We start from the raw sequence: 19481 nt of genomic DNA, 5'->3' as shown, positions 1-19481 counted from the left end.
GATACCAATTATGCGTATATTATTTCTTTTTAGTGTATCACTTAGTTCTCTAATTTTCCCCTCATACTCCTGGATTTTTTTATCTCTCTTTTTCTCAGCTTCCTCTTTTTCCATAACTTTATCTTCTAGTTCACCTATTCTCTCCTCTGCCTCTTCCATCCGAGCCGTGGTGGTTTGCATTTTGTTTTCCATTTCCTTTAAAGCGTTTTTCAGCTCCTCGTGACTGTTCCTTAGTCCCCTGATGTCTGTAGCAAGAGATTCTCTGCTGTCCTGTATGCTGTTTTCCAGCCCAGCGATCAATTTTATGACTATTATTCTAAATTCACTTTCTGTTATATTATTTAAATCCTTTTTGATCAGCTCATTAGCTGTTGTTATTTCCTGGAGATTCTTCTGAGGGGAATTCTTCCGCTTGGTCATTTTGGATAGTCCCTGGTGTGGTGAGGGCCTGCAGGGCACTTCCCCTGTGCTGTGGTGTATAACTGGAGTTGGTGGGCGGGGCCGCAGTCCGACCTGATGTCTGCCCCCAGCCCACCGCTGGGGCCACAGTCAGACTGGTGTGTGCCTTCTCTTCCCCTCTCCTAGGAGCGGGATTCACTGTGGGCTGGCGTGGCCCGTCTGGGCTACTTGCACACTGCCAGGCTTGTGATGCTGGGGATCTGGTGTATTAGCTGGGGTGGGAAGGCAAGGTGCACGGCGGCAGGGGGGGCAGGCTTAGCTCGCTTCTCCTTAGGTGATCCACTTCAGGAGGGGCCCTGTGGCAGCCGGAGGGAGTCAGATCCGCTGCCGGAGGTCTGGCTCCGCAGAAGCACAGAGTTGGGTGTTCGCGCGGAGCGAGCAATTTCCCTGGCCGGAGCCGGTTCCCTTTGGGATTTTGGCTGGGGGATGGGCGGGGGAGATGGCGCTGGCTAGCGCCTTTGTTCCCTGCCAAACTGAGCTCTGTCGTCCGGGGGCTCCGCAGCTCACCCTCCCTTTGTCCTCCAGCCTTCCCGCTTTCCGAGCAGAGCTGTTAACTTATGACCTCCCAGACGCTAAGTCGCGCTTGCTGTCGGAACACAGTCCGTCAGGCCCCTCCGCTTTTGCAAGCCGGACTAGGGGGCTCTGCTTGGCCGGCGAGCCGCCCCTCCGCCCCGGCTCCCTCCCGCCAGTCCGTGGAGCGCGCACCGCCTCGCCGCCCTTCCTACCCTCTTCCGTGGGCCTCTCGTCTGCACTTGGGTCCAGTGACTCTGTTCTGCTAATCCTCTGGCGGTTTTCTGGGTTATTTAGGCAGGTGTAGGTGGAATCTAAGTGATCAGCAGGACGCGCCGTGAGCCCAGCGTCCTCCTACGCCGCCATCTTCCCAGAATCCTTGGCCACTTTTTAATAATTATTATTTCTTTCTTTTTTTCATCCAATTTATTCATTCATTCATTCATTCATTCATGCATTAATATTCTGCCAAGACATGTGGTTGAATTTATGTAGGCTAAAGTCATGCTAAAATGCCACTTCTCTCTAAAAATGAGACCGTAGATCTTTTCATGTATTTATCATTCATTTGCATTTTCTCTTCTGGGAGTTGCCTGTTCATCTTTTCTGTTTTTCCATTGAATTTTTTGTCTTTTTCTTTTTAATTTGTAATTTCATATCCTTAATTTTAACTACGAACTACTTTCATGTTTTAGAATAACTTAAAAATACATAGGAGATTTTAGCAAGCTAGCTGAACAACAATTGTGTTAGCCTTTTTTAAACAATAACAAATTTTTTTTTAATGTGTATTTATTTTTGAGAGAGAGATAGAGAGACAGAGTGTGAGTGGGAAAGGGACAGAGAGAGAGGGAGACACAGAATCTGAAGGAGGCTCCAGGCTCTGAGCTGTCAGCCCGGAGCTGGATGGCGGGGCTCGAACCCATGAATCGTGAGTTCATCACCTGAGCCAAAGTAGACGCATAACTGACTGAGCCACCCAGGCGCCCAACAATAACAAATTCTTAAATCTATACAATGCTTATGTAATTTAGAAAAAGAGATCCAGAATTTTAAAAATATTTTTATTATGGACAATATTATTTTTTTCATCTTTCCTAAATACACATTTGGTAATTATCATATTTCCACCATTTTTTATCAATTCGGAATAACATCTATGTACATGTTCTCTAAAGTGTTTTCCAGCTCTCAGAGAGCTAGATTTCACTAAATTTTTTTGTCGTGTGTACAGGAAAGCACTGAAGACCTAAAACAAATGAAACAGACTCTGCTTGATGCTGAAGGTGTAGCTCTTGATGCCAAGAGAGAATCTGCCTTTCTCAGAAGTGAAAATCTAGAGCTGAAAGAGAAAATGGTAAGTGACTCCTATAATATTTATTTAAAAAGTTATTACTATCAATACGTTTGTGTGAATTTACAATGTTTCTCTCAATAGAAAGAACTTGCAAATGCATATAAGCAAATGGAAAATGATATTCAGTTATATCAAAGCCAGCTGGAGGCAAAAAAGAAAATGCAAGTTGATCTGGAGAAAGAATTACAATCTTCTTTTAATGAAATAACAAAACTCACCTCCCTTATAGATGGCAAAGTTCCAAAAGGTATTTTATAATTTCAGACTACCTCTTTTTAGATCTGACTTTCTCTAGAAACCTAGAGAATGTAGAATTTTGTGGCTACATTCCAGTGATTAAAAATCTATTATTCTCTGCTCTGATTTTCTTAATAACCTAATAAGTTTCGGTGTCATTTGGTATCAATATTTATAAATGCTTCCATGGACTTCATTCAGATTCATAAAGGTTTAGGAGTTATTTTTCAAATAAATTGGACCTAATTTTTAAGGAGTAATTGAAGAACTATTAACAATTAGATTACCTGTTAACCAACATTGGCTCTTTCTTTAATAAATTTTATGTAGTCTGGTTCAATAATCTCATTTTGCGTGTAATTTAGGTTGTCCCAATAACTGTAAACTGCTTTATTTAATTTACCCAAAATGCCCTAGATTTGCTCTGTAATTTGGAACTGGAAAGAAAGATTACTGATCTGCAGAAAGAACTGAATAAAGAAGTTGAAGAAAATGAAGCTTTACGTAAAGAAGTTAATTTGCTCTCAGCATTGAAACCTTTACCCTCAGAATTAGAAATATTAAGGAAAGAGGTAAATACATTTTTAAGCAAATAACTCTTCTTCTGAAATAAAAACCTTTGTAATAGCACTTTAAATATTTTGCCATAGTTTATTTTAAAGTAGCAGGCAAGAGACCATAAACATTTAACTAACTTGTTAGGAACAGAAATGAATGTAGTTCCTCCTCTAATTTTTTTTATATTGCTAGATGTAAAAATACATTTTCAGAGCATATTTAACAGTATACTTAGTATCATGAGCCATGTACGGCCATTTCTACAGCCCTCAAGTGTTGCATTTAAACAGTTCTGTGGGGGTGCCTGGCTGGCTCAGTCGGTAGAGTGTGCAATTCTTGATCTCATGGGGGTTGTGAGTTCGATCCCTATGTAGGGTGTAGAGATTACTTAAAAATAAAATCTTTTAAACAGAGTTCTGTGGCCCACCCTTTTTCTAAATCTTTTTTTTTCTTTCTTTTTTTTTTTTTGTTTTTTTTTTTGTTTTTTTTTTTTTACTAGTCACTATGTTGAATAAAAGAAAGTAATGAGATACAAGGGAGGGCTCTGATACAGTTGAGATCAGTGTAAATCTTGCAGGCTAGTGAACAATCCTGTAAACCATCTGCCAGCCTTTCTTTTCTCTCTGCCTTTCTAAAAGAAATAAAAAGTGACAAGTGTTTGAACACTATATGGCAGACATCATGCTAAAAAGCTCTAGCAACATTATTTTATTTAGTCATCCTAAAAACTCTTTAAAGTGGGTGCTGGTTCTTAGCTCAACAAATAGTTATGGCACCAATAGTTGAGCTACGTAGATGTGCCTCCTATCCTTAGTCTGTGATTGAAACAACTCTGCTGTGTTACCCCCATCCTTAGTCTCCAATTTAGCTCACCTCTCTTCTTCCCACCACTTCTACCTTACCTTTCACAGTGATTTTACTATTTATAAATTGGATATGGTTTATTTAAATAATAATTCAAATAAAGCTTGATTATTTATTCTTGGATTACGTTTTTAGAAATAAGAGTTGCATTCAAAGGCTTTAGATGAAAATACGTCAAATTCTTAGAAAAACCATAAAATGTCTGATACACCAAGAAGTTAGAAAATACTTTAGAATGATAGATGATGAAATAAAGGCATGTTCTAAAATAAAGTGTTTCTATTGAGTGTGCTCCAAACAATCCTTACTAGAGCCCAAAAAGATTAAAAAACAAAACTTTGAAGGTAAACAGGATAATACATTATTAAAGGAATGGTGACAATAAAAATGTTGTATTTCTTCAGTCAAATCTTTGCTTAATTTCAATGTCTTTTTTTTTTTTTTTTGTATAGGAATTTTTTTCCTTGAAACTGCTTCAGTAGATCTTACATTGCTAACATAACTAAATTTTATTTCCTCTCCGTAGATACATGATAAATCTGAAGAGCTCTATATAATAATATCGGAAAGAGACAAATTGTTTTCTGAAGTAGTTCAAAAGGAGAATAGAATTCAAGATTTACTTGAAGAAATAGAGAAAACTAAAAATGACCTAGCAACTACCCAGATGAATTATAAAAGCACTGATCAAGAATTCCAAGATTTAAAAAATCATCTTGAATTTGAGCAAAAGTATAAGATGGTCCTTGAGGAGAATGCAAGAATGGATCAGGAAATAGGAAATCTCTCTAAACAAGCTCAAAAACTTGGTTTAAGTTCTGATGCTTTGAGCACAGAGGTTGGTACAAGACACCCTCTAGGGAAGCGATCTTTAGTATTCTGGGGTCTGGCCTCCATATATGTCCCATAGACTGTTCTGCTTTTCACATTTTGTTTTTCTTATTTTAAAGCTTTGTCCGAAAACCAAAGAACTTCAGCAGAAAGCAACCGAGAGTCAAGAAGTGTTAAATGAAATGGAAGAGCTAAAGGAACAATTAGAAAGTAGAGATTCTAGGCTGCAAACTGTAGAAAAGGAAAAAGCACTGATTGCTGAGCAACTTCAGCAAACCTTGGTGGAAATAAGAACCTTAACCCAAGAAAGGGATGACCTAAAACAACTCCAGGAGAGCCTGCAAATTGAGAGAGACCAACTCAAAAGTGACATTCAGGATACTGTAAACATGGTAAGACTTTGACTGATTAGATGCTGAAAACCGAGAGCCTCTGTGAAAACATAGGAGCTGTCACTTACTATTCATGATCAAGTAGTCCCTGCAAAATCACTTCCATCGTTTCTTATTATTCTAACAGAAATTGTTCTGTGTTTCTCTGACAAAGAATATAGACACCCAGGAACAATTACGAAATGCTCTTGAGTCTTTGAAACAACACCAAGAAACAATCAACACACTAAAAATGAGAATTTCTGAGGAAACTTCCAGGAATTTGCATACGGAGGAAAACTTAGGAGAAACTAAAGATGAATTCCAGGAAAAGGTAAATGATATTTCTGTCCAAAGTTTTCATACTTGTGTAGAAGAGCTTTCTCTTTAACCTCAAACACGTAACTACATAATGATAATCTCAATCTTGTCTATTATTCACAGAGCTAATAACTAACGATAATTTACAAGCATAACCCTAATGTATGTGAAATAACTTCAGGTATAACTGCTTACAGTCAATTTGGAAAAAAAAGGCAAAAATTAGTTCAGACTTTGAGGTGACATTTCCTGAGCCTCGATGTATTTTAAAATCTTTAAAAACCCCTCTGAATTCTAAGAATGTAAGAAAGATTGTTTATTATTATGTCTAAAATACTTGTTTTATGTCAGATTTTGTATATTAAACTTGCTTAGAGTTCTATAAAATCAATATGTTGTAGTTTTGCCTGTTTCTAGGGCTTGTGCTATAATTGTACTATTAGGTGCTTAAATCTCACCTTGATTTATTCTAGGTAGTGTGGTTCATTTTGTCCTGATACCTTAGGAGTTAACTGGTTATTTAATTATATACAAGAAGGGCTAGGAGATGCTAATGATAATTTTTTTTTTAAGGGGAGGTATATTAGTCTACTAGACTGCCACCACAGAATAGCGTAGACTGGGTAGCTAAAACTTTTAACAAAAATTTACTTTCTCCCATTTGTGGAGGCTAAAAGTCCAAGACTAAGGTGCTAGAAACTTTGGTTTGTGGTAAGTCTTCTCTTCTCTGTATGCAGATGGCACCTTCCTTCTGTGTCTTCTCATGGCCTTTCTCCTATTCTTGAGCTGAGAAAGAGAGCACTAGTGTTTCTTTCTCTTCTTAAAAGGACACCAGTTCTACGGGATTAGGGCCTCAGTTGTTTGTTTTTTATGTTTATTTATTTTGAGAGAGGGAGGGAGAGACAGAGCATGAGCAGGGGAGGGGCAGACAGAGAAGGAGACACAGAATCCAAAGCAGGCTCCAGGCTCTGAGCTGTTAGCACAGAGCCCTATGTGGGACTTGAACCCACGAGCTATGAGATCATGACCTGAGCTGAAGTTAGATGCTTAACTGACTGAGCCACCCAGGCGCCCCAGGGCCTAAGTTTTATAACCTCATTTAACCTTAATAAACCTCCTTAAAGGCTTTATCTTCACATACAGTCACTTGGAGGTTAGGGCTTCAACATAGGAATTTGGGGACAACACATTTGAATCCGTAACAGGGGATTGCCTATAATTTTATACAATGGATTCATTTACTATACATTTCTACTCTCAGAAATGCCTTTGATATATATTATCAACAGAATTTTTTATACTGTCTTTCATTCTTATTGCACTACTATTTAAACCAGACTATTTACAACTAGGAATTGAAAATATTCATCAATAAGAGACTGGTGAAATAATCTTTCATACATTCATAGCTCAGAATAGTATACACATATATATATACATATATACATAAAACTGGGTTTTATACAGTTATATAATTTTTTAAACTACATTTTATATGCAAGAAAAATCACCAGATTGGACATATTACTAAATAAAAAAAAATACTACTTCAGAATAATTCAGTAAGCCCCAACTTACGTAAATAAATCTTTGTATAGATTTATATACTATTACTCTATATAATGAGCTTTTTTTTCCCATTTACCCCAGGGTACAGTATTCTTGCCTTGGAAAAGCTTTCCCTCTCTGTCTGTATGCTTCAGTTCTTCTCTCCTAGGAAAGCATTTTTGTTTGTTTTATATCTTATGTTCTCAGCTTCTCTATAGTTTGGATTAACCAAATGGGCCAAAGGCATTTGACCTTGATTTGAAATTTATAACTTTTATTTTCATTAGGGGAAGACTTTTTTGAAAAGATTTTTAAAAATAAGGTACAACAATCAATACCTGCTTTTAGACAAATGCAAATCTGTAATCATGTGGCCCCATGAGAAGGGGCAATAGCAGAGGAGTGAGGGAAAGGGAGAGTTGTATTTACTGGAGAGTTATATTTAGCTGCTCTGTGTTCCTAAGTTTATGCTGGAATCATCTATGTTGATAAAAAGGTCTGACTGGGGCTCTTTTGTTTCTTGGGGTTTCTCAAATATGGGATGGAAGGCTAAGATCAGCTTCTTCTGTTATCGTGTTCATGTTAGAATCCCATGTGGACCCCTCTGTTCATCTGGACCCCAGAGGGCTGCATTAGTAGGTCTATAATGAATCCCCTTCGAGTGCCCACTTTCAATCTTGCTTCATATTTCTCTCTCTAGAAATGCAGCTTCTCTCATGTGTTCCAACAGAAATTTAAAACAATGATTAGTAAGCTTATCTCAAAGCACACAATTCTTTTTCTTTATTTAATAATAAGATCTGTGGTAGCTGAAATACTTGCTAGGTTGAATTCCATTCTGAAATGTACCTTGGGTATTATTACATAGTTTGTCTCAGCCTGCTCTGTTTTTGTGTACATTCCTATACTTAGGGTGTACAGATGCAAGATTCTGAATTAGGGTATCTGACAAGCTAGTCCCAATGACTATGTATTCCTTACCTTAATTTCTCATGTAGTTAGCTCTGTGGTTACCATTGTCAGAAACTCATGCATGTTACCAACAATAAAAAAAATAGTTAAGTAAAATAGGTTCTGTCCATACCCACTCTAGAATATTGAGCAACTACTAAAAGTTATAGTTTGAAGATTATGTGACAGCATGGGGAAAATGCCTGTGATCTAAGTGGGGAAAAGCAAAAGCAAAAATGAATAATTCTGTATGTGTGTGTGTGTATAGATGTGTGTGCGTGTGTATGTATATATATATATATAAATCATAATTACTATGTTCAAATATATTTTTTCATGGACAAACTCTGAAAGGAAATATTCTAGAATTTTTTTTTTGACATATTCTGGAAATCTAATAGTGTGTTGTGTGAAGCTGGTGACATGGGTAATTTTTTTCTCTTCATTTTTCAATTTTTTGTTAATTGTAGATTATTATAAAACTTTTTAAAACATATGTGGCCAATATGGAGCTGTATTTATTTCCTGGTCGTATAAGGTTATATAGTGATAACCCTCATTTCATACCAGTGATTGTAATGTCAGTCTTTGTCTCCCTTTATCAAGGGGTACACATATTAAGTTACGTTTGCTTAAGATCTATTTATGGATAAATGAATGTGTATAACATGCTTTTCTTAACCAATATATGAAAGTATATATTTTGAAAAGGTGGTTTATACTGTTAGAATATGAAATCTGTTTCTTGCAAGATTAATTTATCCTCTCATTTGATGAAACTCCAGCCTTTTGGGAGTATGACTGCTTCCGAAAATTATCATTTGTTGGGAGTGGAAGATATGGAGTCATTTCCAGATTTTGATGGAAAAATGTGGTAGAGTTCAAGGTGGCTTACTCTTTCATAAAATTAAGTTAACCTATCATCATACATGAAGATAATTATTAATTATCCATAACTGTCCAGGTAGTTCTTAGCCATGAACAAGAGTATGTACAAGGACACAGAGTCTGAAGCCAGACCTCTTAGATTCAAAACCTGAGTGACCTTGGGCAAGTGACCTGTCATCCTCTCTGGAATTCAAGTTTCTTGTCTGTCAAATGAAAATAATACCAGTACCTACCTTATAAGGTTATAGTTAAGATTAAATGTGTCAAAATATGAAAATAGTGCCTGGTAAGTAATAAGTAATACTAGCTTTGGCAATTTTTATTATTATTCAAATTGTTATTAACTGAGAAATTCTTCTTTAATCTATTCATATTTTAGATGGCTGACACAGATAAAAAACAGAATTTGAAAGCCAAAAATACTCAAGCACTGATTGCAAATGTTGAAGATAATGAGCTAACTAAGCAACAGAGAAAGATATTTTCTTTAATACATGAGAAAAATGAACTGCAACAAATGTTAGAGAGTATTACAGCAGAAAAGGAACAATTGAAGACTGACCTAAGGGAAAATATTGAAATGGTAAGATGTAGCACTGTACATTTAACAATATGTTTTTGTCTTTGCATGTTTTCGGTTTTTATAATTGTACTGAGGCATAATTTACATGCAGTAAATGTATCTGATACAAGCGCACAGTCTGATGACTTTTGACAAATGTCTCTACCTATATTCCCTCCACCCCAGTCAAGGTACAAGGTGTTTCCCTTACCCTGCAAGGTTCTCTCACATCTCATCCCAGTCAGTCCTACTCTTACTCTCTACCGCATATAGTCACCATCCTGATGTTTTTTCACCTCAGATCCCTTTTTCTCTTCTAGAACTTCATACAAATAGAATCATATAGCATGTACTCTTTTGTGCCTTTTTTTACACTCCTTTTTCAGTGCTGGATACACTCCATGTATGAATAGGCCACACAATTTGTTTAGCCTTTCTCCTATTGATGGAAATTTGAGTTATCTCTACTATTTAGCTATTGTGAGTGAAGCTGTTATAAACATTCTTACATAAATCTTTTTATGATCATTTTTTTTAATTTCTCTAGGGTAAGTATCTAAATGGAATAGCTGAGTCATTCAGCTATTCCAGCTATTCAGCTAAATGGAATAGCTGAGTCATATGAGAATAAATTCTCATATATTTAACTTAATGAGAATTCACTAGACTGATTTCCAAAGTAGTGGTACCATTTCACATTCCCATCAGCGAATTGAGAGAAGTCTGATGGCTCCACATCTTCATCAATGGTTCACATTACTGGTGTTTTTAATTTTAGCCATTCAATTGGGTATGTACTTCATTGTTTTAATTTGCCTTTCCCTAATGACTAAGAACATTGATCATCTTTTCATATGCTTGCTGGCCATTGCATATCTTTCTATAAATTATGTTCTCTCAGTGATATGTTATAGGTTTTAGTATACATGTCTTCTCCATATTTTGTTAAATCTTTTTCCTAAATGTTTCTCTTTTATTAATTTTGTCTTAATTTTTAAACTTCATTTTTAATTATTTGTTAATGTTTGCTGTATTGTCATATCTACTTTAGTTTTGTTTCTTCATTTAGGGTTAATATAGTATATATAGATTGAAATTAACATTTTTAGAAGTTTGCTGTGGGTTGTAGGAGAACCTGAACTTTTGTGTAATTTTCCATATTTCTTGGGATTGTCTGGTCAAAAGAGCTGAGTATAAATAAGAATGCAGATAAAAATCATGGTCTCAAGCTTGTAATGTTTTTGTGGCCATGATACTTGAGAATGCCACTGTATAAGCTTATAACTAGGATTAGCCCAAGTCATGCTAGCAAAGGATGGCTGCCATTTTGAACTTGGCTGTTAACTGGTGCACCAAACCAAAGCCATTCATTCTAGCATTTGAAAAGCCTGTAACTGTAGTCTCAGAATCAGTCCATGAAAGCTTAGAAACAGTCTCCTTTGGTTTAAGGCTAGAAAATGAGCCAACCTCTCAAGATAGAATACTAAATCTAGTTCTAATTCTCATGATAAGAATATAAGTAGAGCAGTAAAGAAAACGTGTAAAGGGTGTCTGACTGGCTCAGTCAGTGGAACCCTGATCCCAGGGTTGTGATTCCAGCCCCCACTTTGGCATGGAGCCTACTTGAAAAAAAGAAAAGAAAAGAAAGAAAAAGAAACAGCATAAAAAAGCATATGCTTGACATCCTATATGATTAAATTAAAGACTGACTTTCTTTGTAAGATAGTTTTTTCCAATAGAGTTTGCATAATTTCTTCATTTTTAGGCTGAGGTAAATGCTGATTTTTACTTGAATTGATTTTATAAAAATAAGCTAATATTATTTATTTTAATCTCAACTTTAAAAAAAAAATCTAGATGATTGAAAACCAAGAAGAATTAAGAATTCTTGGAGGTGAACTTAAAAGGCAACAAGAGATAATTACACAAGAAAAGAACCATACCATGAAGAAAGAGGAAGAGCTTTCTAGGACCTGTGAGAAATTAGCAGAAGTTGAAGAAAAGCTAAAGGAAAAGGTGAATCTTTAAAGTTACCTTCCTGGCCATATTAGATTTCCGATTGAACTTTTTTTTTTTTTTTTAAGTTTATTTTTTTATTTTGAGAGACAGCACACAAGCAGGGAAGGGGCAGAAAGAGAGGGGAGAGAGAGAATCCCAAGAAGGCTCAGCACTGAGCCCGATGCAGGGACTTGAACCCACAAACCGTGAGATCATGACCTGAGCTGAAATCAAGAGTAAGACCTTCAACCAACTGAGCCACCCAACTACCCCTAAACTTCTTCTTTTTTTTTTTTTTAAATAAATTTTGATGGCAGTAGAGCTGAATTCTAGAAATAACATGTATCTCCCAAATGAGCAGATTTTAATGCTAATATCATAGACAGTTTCAACTCACACCTAGATCTTAACCAACATCCTTTGTGAGGATATATTATCCTGGAGTCTTCAGATGAGAGAGAAAGCCTTAATTCATCTAAACTGATCATGGAATATATTCATTCATAAGAAACTTATTGGGAAGTACCATAGGCCAGGTGTTGTTCTGGGTGCTTGAGATACATTAATCAATAACACAAAGATTCTGCCTTTATAAAAATATGGTAGTCATTCTCTAAAATGTAAGAAATGTGACTGTTACCATCTCTTAGATGTTTACAATTTCCTGAGTCACTTCTTTTATAGAAGTAAGGTGCTGTTGTACTATTTGTATAAGAGATGAGAATCTAGTAATAATTGTACTGCCCAAGTAATTCTAAAATTCACCCACTGAGATCTTTCTATTTTTCTAAGGCCTATGCCACATACATTATAAATAATATATTGTGATTTCCATTGTCTTTCTGTGGAGTGTTTTTTTTTCCTATGTATTCTCTTAATTCTCCTCCTTTTCACAATAACCCAATTAATTTGCTAGAACCTGATGTCTGTTTCATACTCACCCTAAAGAAGTGAAATTTATAGGCTTATGTAAAAGTTAATGCCTCAGTGTCTTTATGGGCCACCTGTAAGGACCTTTTTCGAAATAAAAATAGATGATCCAAAAAGGTTTTAAGAGATGAGGAATTATAGTTATTTGGCAGGTATACCTGCATATTTAGTCTCTTTTCAAGTTTTTCTCATTTTCACTTTACCTCTTTGATTAACCTCGTGACAATATATTAGTTTCCTAGAACTTCTGTATCAAATTACCATAAACTTGGTGGCTAAAAACAACAGAAATTTCTTGTCACATTTCTGGATCCTAGAAGTCCAAAATCAAGTTGCTGGTAATACCATGCTCCTCCTGAAGGCTCTAGGGAAGAATCTTTTCCTTCCTCTAACTATCCTTAGCTCCCAGCTCCCTTGGTGTCCAAGGCTTATAGCTGTATCAGTCTTAACTCTGCCTCCATCTTCACAGGAGTTTCTCTGTGTCTCTGTGTGTCCTTTTTTGCCTCTTATAAGGACACTGTCATTGCATTTAGGGCCCACCCTAATCCAGTAGAATTTCTTTTCATACTTTAATTATATCTGCAAAAACCGTATTTCCAAATAAGGTCATATTCTGAAATTCTGAATATACTTGAATTTTGGGTAGGACACTATTCAACCCACTATAGACACTGTGCCTAGAAGGTTACTCTACTTTCAAAGCTGTTTACTATAATAATCATTTTGGTTTGGCAAGATATATTTTACATAAGAATTTTAAGGGAACATAAGCAAAATGATAATTAAAAATTTTATTTCTCAAGAGCCAACAACTACAAGAAAAACAGCTAAAGCTTCTTAGTGTACAAGAAGAGATGAGTGAGATGCAGAAAAAGATGAGTGAAATGGAGAATGTAAAGAATGGATTAAGAAGCCAAGAATTAACATTGGAACATATGGAAATGGAGAGGCTAGAATTGGCTCAGAAGCTCCACGAAAATTATGAGGAACTGAAATCCATAACCAAGGAAAGAAATGATCTAAAAGAATTACAGGAATCATTTGACATAGAGAGAGAGAAACTTCAAGATTACATAAGAGAACTCGAAGTTACGGTAAGTTATACCCTTTTCTTTCATCTAGTAAATGTTTCTTTAAAACCGAGCCAGTTGGAGAAGGGAGAGGCAATGTTGATGTTGTTATAATATTCTTTAAATTCCACTTGCTAATTAAGGGTCTAGAAACAAAAGAAGAACTAAAAATTGCTCACATGCATCTCAAAGAACAACAAGAAACTATTGATGAACTAAGAAGAAACATTTCTGAGAAGACATCTCAAATGATAAATATTCAGAATGACTTAGAAAAATCCAATACTGAATTACAAGAAAAGGTTTGTCTCTTCTTCTTTCTCTCTTTTGTCCCTTCTTTTTTGTTTTTCTTGGGGGGGGGTTTTGTTTTGTTTTGGTTTCGGTTTTTTGTTTTTTGTTTTTTGGTTTTTTTTTGAAGGAAAAATAAGCAGTTAAGTAGTGACTGTTACAGCTCATTTATTGGGTAGTATTTGTTGAGTGTCTAATGTGTCAGGCAAGGTCTTGGGTTATAGAAATAAAATGGGAACAAGCTGAACAAAATTTCTGTGACCATAGAGCTTATTTTGTAGTGGAAAGAGTTAATTGGTAAATAAACAAACAAATGAAAAAGATAATTTGAGATAATGGCAAATGCTATAGAGAAAATGAAACACTGGGATAACTGAACCAACATATGTTAAAGGCCACTATGTACCAGCCATTGAAACTGTGGATATGAATAAGATACTCTTCTCTCCCCCTAATTTGGGCATATACAATAATCCTTCAATTCCAGCAGGACAAATGCAGAAATATGATATGCAAAGTTAATGGAACCACTAATGACCATAGGAAATGGTCTGTACATATAAAAGAATATGAGAAGTGGCATGGGAGGTCATCTGAGAATTAAGGACCATTCATTTATTGAGATAAAATCTCAATAAAAACAATGTTTTTTCTCCTATAGCCTTTGAGAACTAGTATAAAAATGAAGACGTGTGCAACTGGCTGAATTAACGGTGTTAGTTAGGTATAAGAATTGATTCACTTTGGATGTAAGCTGGAAACAAAGAAAGTTATGGCAGAATGTGACTAGCAGAAAGGCCATGGATAGCTTTAGTAGGAATCAAGAGAAAATGAATAAATTGTGAGTTTGTGATCCACGATAGGCCATGGGATCAAGATAACTTTTATTTCTAGGGACAGTATTCTCATCTTTAAAAAATTTGAAAAATTATGATAATGCTCTCCAGATAGTAACCTTGGTATTCCATGCATATTACAAGATCCCAGTGCTTCATGAGGAACAGGAACTACTGCCTAATGTGAAAGAAGTCAGTAGTACTCAGGAAACAGGGGATGAACTGGAACTATTAAGGAAACAATCCAAAACCAAGGATTCAATGACCCCTGCATGCATAGAAATGGAAAAGCTTGGGTTGACTGAAAAACTTCCAGAAAGTCATGATGAAATAAAATCTCTAACTGATGAAAGAGACAACCTTAGAATGAGAAAAGAAGCAGTTCAGGCTGGACAAGACCAGTTGAAAGAAGACATTAGAGAAACTTTGGCTAAAGTAAGTTTCGTCCTTTCCTTGCATTTAACAAGTGTTTTGTGAGAATCAAGTCTTTGGAAAGGAAGCACTTGTGTTATAGTTAAAATGTTACTGGGGGCGCCTGGGTGGCGCAGTCGGTTAAGCGTCCGACTTCAGCCAGGTCACCATCTCGCGGTCCGGGAGTTCGAGCCCCGCGTCAGGCTCTGGGCTGATGGCTCGGAGCCTGGAGCCTGTTTCCGATTCTGTGTCTCCCTCTCTCTCTGCCCCTCCCCCGTTCATGCTCTGTCTCTCTCTGTCCCAAAAATAAACGTTGAAAAAATAAATAAATAAATAAATAAATAAATAAATAAATAAATAAAATGTTACTGCAGTGTTTTCTTTAAATGTCTCAATTATGAAGTGGTTGGAAACAGAACTAAAAATTGCTCATAAATACTAAAAAAACTATTGAAATTGAGAGAAGATGTTTTAGAGAAGACAGCTGTCTTCTTAAATATTTAAAATGATTTAGAAAAAGCAATGCTAAATTATAAGAAAGGATAAAGCCAGAAAAACTATTTTCTTTCCTTCTTTAAATCTATTCCTGTAGCATCTCATAAAGCACTTCCTCAATACCTGAGACAGAAATCTGAGAATCACCCTTCCCAATTTCCTTTCCTCACACTCACTTTATAACCCAAGCACCAAACCTTGTTGATTTTAAGGTGTGTGTGTGTGTGTTTGTGTGTGTGTGTGTGTGTGTGTGTGTGTGTGTGTGTGAGAGAGAGAGAGAGAGAGAGAGAGAGAGAAAGAAAGGGAGAGAGAAATCTTCCCTCTTTCTCTCCTCATTGCCAACACTAATCCAAGCCACCATTATTTCTGTCCCTGGCTTTCTGTAGTAGCCTCTTACTGGTCTCCCAGTATTCATTTCTATACTTCTCTAAGTCATTCCTCATTCTGAGCCCAAGCAGTCCTTTGTTCTTAAAACCTTTTAATAGGGGCACCTGGATGGCACAGTCATTTAAGCATCCGACTCTTGATCTCAGCTCAGGCCATGATCTCACCGTTTGTGAGTTCAAGCCCTGCATCGGGCTCTGCACTGAGGGAGCAGAGCCTGCTTGGGATTCTGTCTCTCCTTCTCTCTGACCCAGCTCTCTCTCTCTCTCTCTCTCTTTCAAAATAAATAAATTAAATAAAGTAAAAGTAAAATAAAATAAAATAAACTTTTAATAACCTATCTCTACTCTTGAACCAAAGACCAGAATCCTTCACGTGGCCCATGAGGCCTTGGATCCCAGACCTAGCTGGTCTCCAGCCTTATTTCTGCTCATCTTACCCCTGTTCATCATGCTCCAGCATTGTGCTTCCTCATCTCATGGCTTGTGGGTGTTCTGGTCTCCCTGCCTGCAGCATTTCCCTACTGCCTTGCCCACCTACTGCTGTCATCCTTCATGTCTCAGCCGAAGCTTTCCATCCCCCAGGAAGCCCTTCCTAACCACTCAGGGTTGGTTAGGTTGCCACATAACCCTGCAAGAACCCAGCACCCCTGTTTGGTAAGATTTGGCATAATGTCTATCTTTCCCTCTGAAGTGTAAATCTCAAAAAGGCAAGGATCATATAAGTCTCATTTACCAATTTATCTCTAACCTCTGGTAGGATACTGACAGCACACTGAGTCCTCAGGAAAGAAGTGTTCAGTACCTGAGTGATGACGAGTGGGAGAGTGGAAAGAATGCTCTGTAATGAGCCACTGAGTCCTGACTTACTTGTTTTAGAAACTGTCCTGATTTCTTTTCTCTGAAAGTAAAATAAAGAATCTTTGGATGTCAATTCTCTTGTTGTTTTATTCTTTTAAGATCCGAGAGGCTCAAGACAAACAAGAACGGTCCTTCAATATGGAAGAAAAAGATGGCGCACCTGAGAAAATGATGAGCGAGATGGAGCAACTGAAGGAGCAGCTCAAAGCCACAGAGTCAGCCCTGCAAAGAATGGACGTGGAAAAGCTCGAGATGTCCGAGAGGCTTCAGGAAAGTCGTGATGAACTGAAATGTATAACTAAGGAGAGAGACAACAAACAAAGGCTGCAAGAAGTTATTCAGTCCGAAAGCAACCAGCTCAAAGAAAACATGAGGGAAATCATAGCTAAGGTAAGTTTCATCCATCCCCCATGTGCTTTTTTTTTTTTTTTACTTTTGTAAGCAGATATTTTTGTAAAAACTAAACCTTTGGAAAAAAGAGAGTATAATGGTTATAATGTTTCTGTAAATTTCTTAACATCTCCTCTAATAATGAAGCACCTGGAAACTGAAGAGGAATTGAAAGTTGCTCATCGTCACATGAAAGAACAGGAGGAAACTATTGAGAAGCTAAGAGTGAATCTTTCTGAGACAGAAAATGAGCTGTCCAGCCTTCAAAAAGAATTAGAAATAACTAATGATGAATTACAGAAAAAGGTAAATTGGGGGTGAAGGAAGTGTAGGAAAAAAACCTGAGGGAGCTAGCTAACTGAATTACAGAAACTGTTTTTGCATACTAAATTGTTATGGAGAACATTGTGAGTTCTTTTCATTCAAAAACTAAAACGTATTATATGTGTACACACACACATATATATAAGCATGATTTGTGTGTATGTATATTTTAGCTATTAACTTATTATTATTTTAAGATCCAAGAGCTTCATGCGAAACAGGAACAATTTATTACCACCAAAGAAATCAGTGAGACTCAGGAGAAAATGAGTGCACTGGAGCAATTGAAGGAACAACTCAAAGTCAAAGATTCATCACTACAAAGTATAGAAAGCGAGAGGCTCCAGTTGACTGAGAAACTTAAGGAAAGTCAAGATAAAATAAAAATTATAATTAAGGAAAGAGATGAACTGAAAAGGATGCAGGAGGCCCTTCAAATGGAGAGAGACCAACTCAAAAAAAACATTAAAGAAATTGTAACTGAAGTAAGTTTCCTTATTCTAATGATTTTTTAGGTATGAAATAGCGGCAAAGTGGTTAACAGTGATATTCACTATTGCTTTATTAATTTCTATCCAATCATAAAGGGACTGAAAATCAAACAGGAACTAAAAAACTACTTATATTCTTTTGAAGGAGTACCAGGAAACCATTAGTACAAGGACTTTTTCAAAGAAGACAGATCAAGAAGCAAATATTCAGAAAGATTTAGAAGATTCAGATGCTGTATCACAAGAAAAGGTAGGTCTTATTAAGTTGGAAACTGACATCTGATTATTGTGTTCCTCATATCCCTGTGGAAGAAAATATTACATACATTAGATAAAATGTAAAGATGATTCACTTGACTCAGAAACAATTCCTCCTTTTCCTAAAAATTTCTGCCTGTGTCCTAACTTGTTTTGTTGTTTTCTCAGATGCAAGAACTTCAGCAAAAAGAACATCAGCTTCTTAAGATGAAGCCTGTCAATGAGACTCAGGAAAAAATGTGTGAAATAGAATACTTGAAGAACCAATTTGAGGCCCAAAAGTCAACTCTGGAAAATATAGAAAAGGAGAATGTAAGGTTAACTCAGAGACTTCACGAAAACCTTGAAGAAATGAGATCTGTTACAAAAGAAAGAGATGATCTTAGGAGTGTAGAGGAGACTCTCAAAGTAGAGAGAGACCAGCTCCAGGAAAACCTGAGAGAAACCGTAATTAGAGTGAGTTACTATTTTTCCCCCATCCAGTAAATATGACACTGTGTCCTAAAAGAACCACGGGCGATAGGATTGGTATGAGTGTAAATTGGTCCAACCTTAGGCAAGGTTGGAGGAGGGGATATTTGATAATATCTTCCAAATATTTCAATACGTTTATTCATTGACCCAGAAAGCCCAGTTGTAGCCACTTATCCTGCACACAGTAATGCAATTGTGCAAAGATATCTGTAGAAGAATATTCATTGCAGAAAGTTGTAAGAACAAATCAAAGCAAACCACAAAAACCAGGGAAAATACCAACTGTCCATTAGCAGGAGACTGGTTAATGAGTGCAGCAAACTCAGACCATAGAGTACTAGGCCATGGATAAAGAATGAGGCAGTGCCATGGTGGTGATTTGGAAGTATCCTCTTAAGGAAAGGGGTAAGTTATGGATTAATGTATCTAACATGTATTGATGTTTAAGAGTAACTAGAGGATGAGGCCTAAGGGGGTGGGAGGCATATTTACCTCTTACCCTCTATCTTTCCACACATTGTTTGAATTTTGTCACTCTAAAAAATCATTTTCCTTTCTCTAATGACAAAGGACCTGGAAAAACAAGAGGAACTAAGAATTGCTCACATGCATGTGAAAGAACACCAGGAAACTATTGATAAACTCCGGGACATTATTTCTGAGAAAACAGATGAAATATCAAATATGCAAACGGATTTAGAAAACACAGATACTGCCTTAAAAGTACAGGTATGGTTTTTATTTGAGAGTTTACATTAGGTCTTTTTTGTAATGAAACAGGATATGAATTAGCCTAAAATCAAAGATTTGCCGCT

At 36.5% G+C, this 19481-nt stretch overlaps 1 protein-coding gene across 1 annotated transcript in view; it reads left to right on the top strand.

Moving 5' to 3' along the window:
• Window positions 1–19481, top strand: part of CENPE (centromere protein E) — an 86790-nt gene that overhangs the window by 34457 nt on the left and 32852 nt on the right. The window contains exons 19-35 of the mRNA XM_047091827.1: window positions 2204–2326; window positions 2408–2573; window positions 2981–3135; window positions 4512–4823; window positions 4936–5208; window positions 5363–5521; window positions 9275–9478; window positions 11315–11473; window positions 13189–13479; window positions 13599–13757; window positions 14724–15014; window positions 16829–17119; window positions 17267–17425; window positions 17641–17928; window positions 18080–18184; window positions 18361–18648; window positions 19237–19395. Coding sequence (XP_046947783.1) covers window positions 2204–2326; window positions 2408–2573; window positions 2981–3135; window positions 4512–4823; window positions 4936–5208; window positions 5363–5521; window positions 9275–9478; window positions 11315–11473; window positions 13189–13479; window positions 13599–13757; window positions 14724–15014; window positions 16829–17119; window positions 17267–17425; window positions 17641–17928; window positions 18080–18184; window positions 18361–18648; window positions 19237–19395 — 3582 coding nt within the window. The remainder of the gene's footprint in view (window positions 1–2203; window positions 2327–2407; window positions 2574–2980; window positions 3136–4511; window positions 4824–4935; window positions 5209–5362; window positions 5522–9274; window positions 9479–11314; window positions 11474–13188; window positions 13480–13598; window positions 13758–14723; window positions 15015–16828; window positions 17120–17266; window positions 17426–17640; window positions 17929–18079; window positions 18185–18360; window positions 18649–19236; window positions 19396–19481) is intronic.

The sequence above is a fragment of the Lynx rufus genome, unplaced genomic scaffold (assembly GCF_022079265.1).
Source record: "Lynx rufus isolate CCGP_SWC_20201006 ecotype Redwood Valley unplaced genomic scaffold, mLynRuf1.p SCAF_3, whole genome shotgun sequence".
NCBI classification, from domain to species: domain Eukaryota; kingdom Metazoa; phylum Chordata; class Mammalia; order Carnivora; family Felidae; genus Lynx; species Lynx rufus.
Note: the sequence above shows the minus strand (reverse complement) of the source record. Positions and strands in the feature narration are given on the sequence as shown.